At 30.1% G+C, this 9,919-nt stretch overlaps 1 protein-coding gene across 1 annotated transcript; it reads left to right on the top strand.

The window, feature by feature from the left end:
• Positions 1-1,628: 1,628 nt before the first annotated feature.
• On the top strand, positions 1,629-8,213 carry LOC112705351 (cyclic nucleotide-gated ion channel 4-like). Its single transcript, XM_025756185.3, has 7 exons — positions 1,629-2,296; positions 4,532-4,747; positions 5,896-6,209; positions 6,285-6,393; positions 6,698-6,934; positions 7,261-7,347; positions 7,441-8,213. Exons 1-7 carry the CDS (start codon positions 1,757-1,759, stop codon positions 7,957-7,959), a joined length of 2,022 nt encoding a protein of 673 aa, XP_025611970.1. The 5' UTR covers positions 1,629-1,756; the 3' UTR covers positions 7,960-8,213.
• The last annotated feature ends 1,706 nt before the right edge of the window (positions 8,214-9,919 follow it).

Below are 9,919 nucleotides of genomic sequence, written 5' to 3'. Positions count from 1 at the left end.
ACAATCATGTCCTTCGTATTACGGTACTTCCATGATAATAACAGTGTGATGGGGGATTTTTTGTTTGCACTATATATATATATATATATATATATATATCATGTGGTATGATTTATTCTTATAAAAGCTAGTTTTATTTGAATAATTTAACGCTTATCGATCTCTTATATATATAGTGAATTGATTTAGTTTCAAAAGATTATCAAATTCTTAGAAACTATATTTGTTTTGGTTTATTCACCATAAGCTTGAACGATCAAAATATAGTTATAAAAATGTCAGCTTGATTAGTTTGAATTGAATAAGCTAGGTATATTTGCTTTTGATAAACAAAATCTTGATTTGAGTTTTCTAAACATTGAGACCATTTTAACCCATAACAAAACCAATATAGTTTAAGAAAGACAAATTTAAAAATGTTATATGCATGTACATTATTAGATTTCAATTACTTAATCACTCCCTATATATAAACATAATAATTAAATTTACAAAAATAATCAAATTATATATATATATATATATATAGACAAAGTCAAAGGCAATACTTTTATTAAAATTTGGTCGGCACTTATTCAGTAAAAGAAAAGTGAGTAATTCCACACCATTAAAAATACTAATTAGTTAATTGATGACTATAAATTATAAAAGGAGGCTACTTTGATAAAAACACTAAAAATGTATTTTTTTTAAAGAAGTTTACATTTGTCATGATATTATTGGACATGTTTACTAAACCTGTTAATAATTTATCTTTTAATAAACCAAAACAAAATCGATTTATTATAGCAACAATAATAAACACAATTGTCTGTATTATAATTATTAGACCCGTTTGATCCGATTGATTTACACAATCTGAATCGAATCATATTTAAATTTTTTGATAAAAAATAAATATATCCTGACTTTCGTTTAAAAAAAAACCATGGTCCAGTAAATTTTGTAAATTGGACGGTTCGACCAAATTTGATAACAATTGAATTTGTTGTTATTGTTATAAAAAAATCAGTTTTATTGTGATTTGTTAAAAAAATTAAAAATTATCAACACATTCAATAATAATACGACACATAAATATCTTTACAAAAAGACGTTTTATACGTCTTTATAGAACATCCTCTATCACCAAAATTGCTGTCCCTAGCACTCATATATATATATATATATATATATATATATATATATATATATATATATATATATATATATATTAACAACCAATTTGCCATAATTTTTTCTGATTTACAAAAGCATATGAAAACAAATTAAAGCCAATATATAGTTATAAGAAAAAAATTTAAAAACTAACTTGTTCAACCATAATGAATCAACATTTTTTTATTTTTCATTTTCTCTGATTTTTGTTGATTTACTAGATTCTTAGTTGATTATTAGTGAAAGAAAAAAGAATTGCTTAAGAAAGCCATAATTGCATGTCCAATGATATAGACTTGTCTCTAACACAAGAAAAGAGGAATAAGGATTACCTAATGTGAAAAAGCAAAGATCAGTAGTACAAAGTAGACATGATAGGTACTAATAGTATGAAACTCACACAAGTACCACCCCACACCTTCCTACTCCCCCACCTCCCTAATTATTTGTGTCTTCTTCTGTTCTGCTTCAAACTTGAAATACCCAAAACACCCCTCCATCCCCACCCTCCTTCAAAATACGTGCTTCTCACACATCCACACACCTCACAACGATACCAACAACCCTTCCTCCTTCTCTTTTCTCTCTCTCTCTCTCCATGGCCAATGAACTAACTCACAACTCACGTGCTTCACACATGCACGTTCACTACGACGACGACGACAGCGACGACTCAGGCGACCAAGAAGAAGGCGTGAACACTTCTGACGACAGCTACGATGACGACAACGACAACGAAGAAAGCCAGCAGGACGAGAAGGCGGGGGTGACAGGTGATGAGCGGCGGAGAGGGTGGTGGTTACGGCGGGGGAAATGGGCGGAGGAGTGGAACAGGGTGCTGGTGCTGGTGTCGGCGATGGGTCTGTTCGTGGACCCATTGGTGTTGTACGCGGTGTCGATAAGCGAGACATGCATGTGCGTGTTCGTTGATGGGTGGTTGGCGATAACGGTGACGGTGCTGCGGTGCATGACGGACACGTTGCACATCTGGAACATCTGGTTGCAGTTAAAGATGGCAAAAGCTTCGCTTCTTGGCACCACTTCTTCTTCTTCTTCTTCTCCTTTAAATTCTCTTCGCTTCAGAAAGGCAAAGTGGGCTTTCTTCGTTAACCTCTTTCTCATTCTCCCTCTACCCCAGGTCAGAATCTTTTTTATTTTTTTTTTGTACTCCATTAATTTTCAGGATTATTTACTCATTTTCATGAGATAAAAATCTGAATAATAGTGTAAAATGGTTTTACCTTGTTAATTCAATACAATGTTTAATGAAGTCCCAAATTATACTGCGTAATTTATTATATATTATGATAATAATATAATATATATATGATACTTGTTCATTCCCCATCATAATTTTTTAAATTACATTTTTGAATTTTTGTTGCTTGATAGTGTAAAAAATTATTATTATTATTATTATTATTATTTTAAAAAATATTACTAAAATTAAAGTAATAAATTTTGTTATTTAATAATATTTTCTTTTAAAATATATAAAAAATAATTTTAATTTTAATAACAATTACATCACCACGGTAGCTACCATAAGCATAAATATACTGTAATTATTCACCTACTATTTATTTACAAGTATTTGGTTATCTAACAGTGTCAAATTAATTTTTTATTTTCTTAAATATGTATAAACTTCTAATTATTATTTTACTATCTGTTTACCAAAGAGTGAGTAAACAAATTTTACTAGTGCTATTTTATTTAATTAACTTCATTGAAAATTTGTATAGAATAAATATTATTCAGAAATAATATTGATTCAACAAAAAGCTTTTTCCTTTTTTATTTTTTATTTTATCGTGTATAGTTTTGTCATGTTGTGGTGGGTTGCTACCATTTTAAGTAAAAGCTCCCCATCAATCATACAAAAGAAATTGAAATATAAGAAGAGACATGTTTATATAATGTAGATAGATAGGTAGTTCGAAATTTGGTACACTAAGTAGTGAAAGAGGAGACGCCAAGTGCATGGCATTGCTTGTTTTTATGCATGCAGACTGTGATCGTTACCTGCACTGCCCTTCATCATGTGATCTTGTTTCCATATCCAATATAAATACTTTTTAATAACTCAAAATTCTTATTAAAGATTTTTAAATGAGAGTGATAAATTAAAGATACTATTACTATTTTTTCGAAATTATTATCTATAATTAATTTTAAGTCCTTCATTATATTAAAATTATTGTATTCATTTTCAACATGTTTATTTGTTCATGTGCCTTTGGATGTTTAGGGTATATAGGCAACTTAGCTGTATTCTTGAACATGGCAGTTGAGTGATTATTGAGTGGTAAGTATTGATGATTCAAACTATTATTGGGCTCGTGGTGATAAACTGATAATAGCTAGATACACAAAATTTTATCATCAATATATATAAGCAGATTTTTTTTTTAGCAATTTTTTGTGTACTTTGGGAATATTACTACTTTACTAGCATTCCCATTTTCTGAAAGGTCAAGCTCTTAACAGATGTACCCATATATGAAGAGATTACGCAAGTTACTACTTTTAGAAGGTTTGCCGTATTTGTATGTGGCAAATGGATGGCATTATTAATAATCTTGCTTAAGATAGAAGATTAGAATCGAATACAAAAGGACAGATAAATATATATGTTGTAGCAACTATTCCAATTTTACTGTTTATTTTATCAAAGAAGCTTATCTAAGTTTTGAGCAAAAAAGTTGCATATCAATGTTTAATGTTAATTAGGTGAAAATACGAATAATAAAAAGTTAATCAAGAAAATAAAACATATTGAGATCTTTTATGTTTTCAATGGCTTAGTTTAATCAAATTGTAAAATCATTTATTCCAAAATGCTAGTTATTGGTAGAAATATATGAATAATTATATCTTTAAAATTAATTTTATGGCATTTATTATTTAATAATTAATTTGTATATAATTTATTTTTATAATAAATTTTAAATATTTAAAAATGATTTATTTTTATATTTTTAAATTAAATATTAATTTTTATTTTTTTAATAAGTTAAACAATATTTTTTAAGTGCTATAATAATCACCTAGTAGCTTTAATACGCCTTTTTTTCTAAGAGATTTTTTTCTTTTACATGAATTTTATTCTAAGTATTTTTATCTTTGTATTGCTTTATGTTAAAATGATTTCTTTTGAAACAAATATTATTTTTTTTAAAAATATTATTTATACACCAAAATTAATATATATAATTTAATTCATTCTTAATGTATATTTTATATCTGCGATTAATTTTAGTGACTTAACATAGTTAAAATTTTTGAGTGATAAAAATTCTTATAATAAATTCAAATTGTGCGATCGACCTGAATAAAATAAAAAAAAAGATCCATTGAATGTGTGTTGCAGATGGTGCTATGGGAAGTAATCCCTTCTTTGTTGGAGGAAGGGTCAATAACAGTGGCAATGACAGTGTTGTTAATGATGTTCCTATTTCAATACCTTCCCAAAATTTATCACTCGGTTTGCCTCTTGCGTCGCATGCAAACCCTCACTGGCTTCGTTTTTGGGACCGTTTGGTGGGGTATTGCCCTCAACTTGATCGCATATTTTGTCGCTTCTCATGTAAGTATACATATCACTCTCATCTTAATTCTTTTTTCATACGTAAACTACATTATATACTACTGAGTGTATTATAGTCTATATATTAATATTATATAAATCTTACAGCAAAGTGTTAAAATAGGAAATATATCACTCATTTTTTAAATTAATGTAATGATCGAAACGCGGAAATGTTGCTTTCAATATTTTTTTCTCGATCTTTTAGTTTTTCATTGTACATTTTTTGTAAGTGAAATAAAAAGTCACACTTGACAAGATTAATTAAAATAAAAAAAAAAAACTAAAAAGTTGAAAATGGTCATTCATTCTTTATTGGGAGGAAAAAGACAGGACTAACGACGTATATATATTTGTACATAACAGCACCTTAGATTTGATTTTTTTTTTTCATAGAGCTAACTGTTTCTTTCTTTTAAAATAAACGAAGACATCTTAAATGTAAAATCCAATTCATTAATTAGTAATTACTTTAGAATATATAGTCTTCGATGATGATCAGTTTAGGAAAATCTATCTAATGAATTATGTTAGAGATATAATTATTATGTAAAATAGTTAGGTCGGCGCTAAAGTGGTTAGCTCACTTGAGAGTTAGTTACAGTTAGCAAGTTAATTAGTTATGTAGTTAGAAGATATTTATGTAGAATCAGGTAAAGATAGTGTAGCAGAGTAGTATATAAGTTAGAATAGAGAATTGTAGAAGGTGTGATTTGTTCTTGTAAGTCTCAAAAGTCAAAACTCATTTCACTGAATAAGAAGAAAACCAGAAAAGCTTGGACAACTTCTTTCTTCGGTAATCTTCGATCTTCTGCTCGAATTCACTCTAGTTTTTTATCTCTTCACTCTTTGAACTCACGATTTCATCAATAATCATGTCTTCTCTTCTTTATTAGAAATAATTTTATGATATGATATCAAAATTTATACGACTGAAAGGTTTAAAATTTAATTTTTTGAAATAAAAAAAATTAGGACAAGGCAAAACAAAAAGAAAGAAGAAAGTCTCTATGCAAGTTAAAAGTTTCACACAAATAAAAAAGAAACTCTTGCTTAAGAATGCTTATTAAAAATATAAATATTCATGTGTTCTATCATATCAGCTGAAGTTTTTGTGAATGAAAAATATATATATTTTGTGCATACAGGCAGCAGGGGCATGTTGGTACTTGCTGGGGGTGCAGAGGGCAGCAAAGTGCCTAAAAGAGCAATGTAGAAAGACAGCTGGTTGTGGAGTGAGAAGCTTATCTTGCAAGCAGCATATATATTATGGAAGCAATGGGATGGTGAAGGAGAAGCCAAGGTTGGCTTGGGCAGCAAATAGGGAAGCAAGGTCAACATGCCTTGATGGCCCTGACAACTATGACTATGGTGCTTATCAATGGACCGTTCAGCTTGTCACCAATGATAGCCGCTTGGAAAAGATCCTCTTCCCCATCTTCTGGGGTCTCATGACTCTCAGGTACCTTCCTACCCTATTATGTATGTTATGATTGATAGTTCAATGTTACTTATCTATCTATGTTGATGTGATCAGCACATTTGGGAGCCTAGAGAGCACAACAGAATGGCTTGAAGTTGTTTTCAACATTATTGTATTAACTAGTGGCCTTCTTCTCGTCACTATGTTGATTGGAAACATTAAGGTATATACTTTACTTTGCGTAACAAATTATTACACCCACTTAACTAATTCAATTGCTTCAATTCGTTACATGCATATGATTAGCTAGTATTATTAAATTCAACTATTATTAATTAATCCCATAATTACTTGTATTCATGCATGTACTATAACATTTTATTTAGGTCACCAATATTAAACTAGTGTTACTTTTTCTCCTTTTTTTTTTCATCTACAAAAGAATGATTTTTATACATCATTTTAGACACGTTTTAGAAGTTGATCAACTAACATCAGTTTTTTTTTCTTTTACTTTTAAATGGTAGGTGTTTTTGCATGCGACAACGTCAAAGAAGCAAGCAATGCAATTGAAGATGAGAAATATTGAGTGGTGGATGAGCAAGAGGCGGCTGCCACAAGGCTTTAGGCAACGTGTGCGCAACTACGAGAGGCAGCGATGGGCTGCTACACGTGGCGTTGACGAATGCCAGATGATCAAAAACCTCCCTGAGGGGCTGAGGAGGGACATTAAGTACCATCTCTGTTTAGATTTGGTTAGACAGGTTAGGTCCAAAATTAGTCAATTCTAATTTAATATTCTTTTCATTTAGAGTTTAAATCACTTTTCCTTCATTAGTCAACATCTAATTATTTTTTCCAATTAAGACATGTGAAATGCCATTCTTGTTTGATAGTGTTAAGGAAATTTCATCATATGTAAAGTATTTCATTATTTTGGAGATGAGGCTTAAAGGCTTGTTCTGTCAATATATGTCCAATAACAACATACGCAAAAGGCTTCAAAGCAATGCTACTTATGAAGTGAACTAGCCCAAACTCTAAAGGGGTGAACAGGCCTTAAATGCTAAAAATATTTGAATTTTTTCAGGTACCACTATTTCAGCATATGGATGATCTGGTCTTAGAGAACATTTGTGACCGTGTGAAGTCCCTTGTATTCACAAAGGGAGAAACGGTAAGCTCCATGTTTTTCTTTACATTGCATTTGCTCTAACCGAAACCAAAAATCCCCTATGTTCACGGAACTTACCAATAAAATAATGTGTAGATCACTAGAGAGGGAGATCCAGTTCAAAGAATGCTATTTGTCGTAAGGGGCCACCTTCAAAGTAGCCAAGTCCTAAGAGATGGGGTGAAGAGTTGTTGCATGCTAGGGCCCGGCAACTTCAGCGGCGACGAACTCCTCTCTTGGTGTCTAAGAAGGCCGTTCATTGAGCGCCTGCCGCCGTCCTCATCCACATTGGTCACGCTCGAAACCACGGAGGCATTCGGCCTTGAAGCCGAGGATGTAAAGTATGTGACACAACATTTTAGGTATACTTTTGTGAAGGAAAAAGTGAAAAGGAGCGCGAGGTATTACTCGCCAGGGTGGAGAACTTGGGCTGCCGTGGCTATTCAATTGGCTTGGAAAAGGTACCGGCACCGGTTGACTTTGACTTCTTTGTCCTTTATTAGGCCTAGAAGGCCTGTCTCAAGGTGCTCTTCCATGGAAGAGGATAGGCTTCGGCTCTATACGGCCATGTTAACTTCACCAAAGCCTAATCAAGAGGATTTTGACGTTTCATAATGACAATGTATATGTATGTGGATGTTCACTACTCTGCTAATCTAAATTAACCTGAAAGGCAAAAAGAATTAATTCTAGTTTTCCTAAAGGAGATTTGAAATATTATGTTTCAATCAATCTTCTAATAATTGGATTGGATTCATGGATCTAATTGAATAGAACCATAAAATCTAACTTAAAGATTTTAGTAAATGATAATGCATAATGTAATATGTCAGTGGGGTGAAACCCAGCTGAGATTTAATTAGGTTTTCTTTTTCCCCTCTTGTATTCAATTTGATTTATCTTAGTTTAACAATCGTTTGTATTTTTTTTCAAGCTTATTTCTAAAGCACAACTTTGTCGCTTTGCAACTTCCACAACAAAATTCCAATTTGTTGGTACATTTAAACAGAGTTGCAGGATGAATGGTAGAATTCATATGTTAGCACAATTTTAATCGAATTGCTCAAACTAACAATACGTCATTTAAGTATAGTTAAATTATAGTTTCTTTTTATTTAATTTTAATTTTAGACTTGGGTTCATTCTTTTTTAAGAAGTGAATATTACCACTCCAATATATAACTCGTCCTATATCCAAGTTCGTCTTCCTCTTAGAAGGATGAAGTATATATAAGCTCCAAGAGTACCTACAAACGTATTCTGATACTTAAGTATGTAGTGTCTATTTAGAGCGAATTAGTGTCAAACCTAAAATATTTATATTAGGGACAAAAATAATATATATTACTATCAAAAAATATATTAATAAAAAAAAATATAAGTGCTTATTAGATATTCGAATACAAAAAGAATTACATTAGCCATTAATTTTCTTTCTTCAAACCTTGAAGGCACTTCTTTTTTTGTTTTCATATTTTAAAAATATTGAATAATTATTTTATTATCAACTTGAGCGAAGGTCTCTCTTTCCATATATGTAACCAAACAAGCATTCAATCACTCGTCTTCTATTCGATTGCAAAGTCGGTTCTTTATGATATTCATAGCAAAAAATGTTCTTTCATCTGATATCATTGTCACAGGTAGAATCAAAATTAATTTCAACAGGAGAAATACTAATAAATAAACAATATATTTTTGTCTCAACTAACTTTTGAGATAGTCCACTAATTCTATTTATATTTGAGAACCCATATCCAATATAAAATTCTCAAGTTGACTACCAAGTGCCAAATTCATCAAACCAATCAGCATTAAATCTATGGAAAGAAGTATCCCAAAATATATTTGTAGAAAATCATGTTCTCTTAGTTGATAATGACCTTTTTGCAAATAAGCTCATCTAACTTTATCTGTGTCATTTGGATTATAATTTAAAATTTTGGATTGTTGTCCAAGATCAGCTATCAAACTTTTCACATTGAATTCTAAGATATTCTTTTTATTAAAAGAGACTAATGTAGTGACTTCAGATTCTAGTGGTAGTTTTTTTTTTAAAATATTTTTTATTATTATTTCTAAAAATAAAAATATATTCTAAATTAGTGCATTGATTAATTTAATCTAAAATTTTATATGCAACATAATTACATATAATAGAACGAAAGATAAAAACCAAATAATAAGGATTAATGACCTGAGAATAAAATAAAATATATAAAGTTATGAAGAGAATAATAAAATATATTAATACTTAAACTATAATTGATTGAATTAAAATTTGCAATGAAAATATCAAAAAGAGTAATAATAAAATTGGAGAATATATGGAGTCATGGAGAGTTATATAAAAAAATAATAGAAAATTATAATTTACCTTTTAATGAAAGAAAGATGACTATTAGACAAAGAATAGAAAAAGAGAATTGAAAATATAAGACCAATGAATAACAAGAGATTTAGTGACTTACTATTTTATTTTCTCTTCACTTCAACATTGATAATAAGTTGAAGAAAAACTAAGAAGAGGGTTTAATAGAATAAGATAGGGAGTGACGGTTAAGAGTCACGAAAG

Source organism: Arachis hypogaea, chromosome 8 (genome assembly GCF_003086295.3).
Source record: "Arachis hypogaea cultivar Tifrunner chromosome 8, arahy.Tifrunner.gnm2.J5K5, whole genome shotgun sequence".
Lineage (NCBI taxonomy): Eukaryota > Viridiplantae > Streptophyta > Magnoliopsida > Fabales > Fabaceae > Arachis > Arachis hypogaea.
Note: the sequence above shows the minus strand (reverse complement) of the source record. Positions and strands in the feature narration are given on the sequence as shown.

What these genes read in the sequence shown, in the direction of transcription:
- LOC112705351 (XM_025756185.3), top strand. Translation starts at nt 1,757, where the DNA reads ATGGCCAATGAACTAACTCACAACTCACGTGCTTCACACATGCACGTT. An exon ending in TGTTGATTGGAAACATTAAG is followed by an intron (nt 6,394 to 6,697) that starts GTATATACTTTA and finishes TTTAAATGGTAG; the next exon opens with GTGTTTTTGCATGCGACAAC. An exon ending in TATTCACAAAGGGAGAAACG is followed by an intron (nt 7,348 to 7,440) that starts GTAAGCTCCATG and finishes AATAATGTGTAG; the next exon opens with ATCACTAGAGAGGGAGATCC.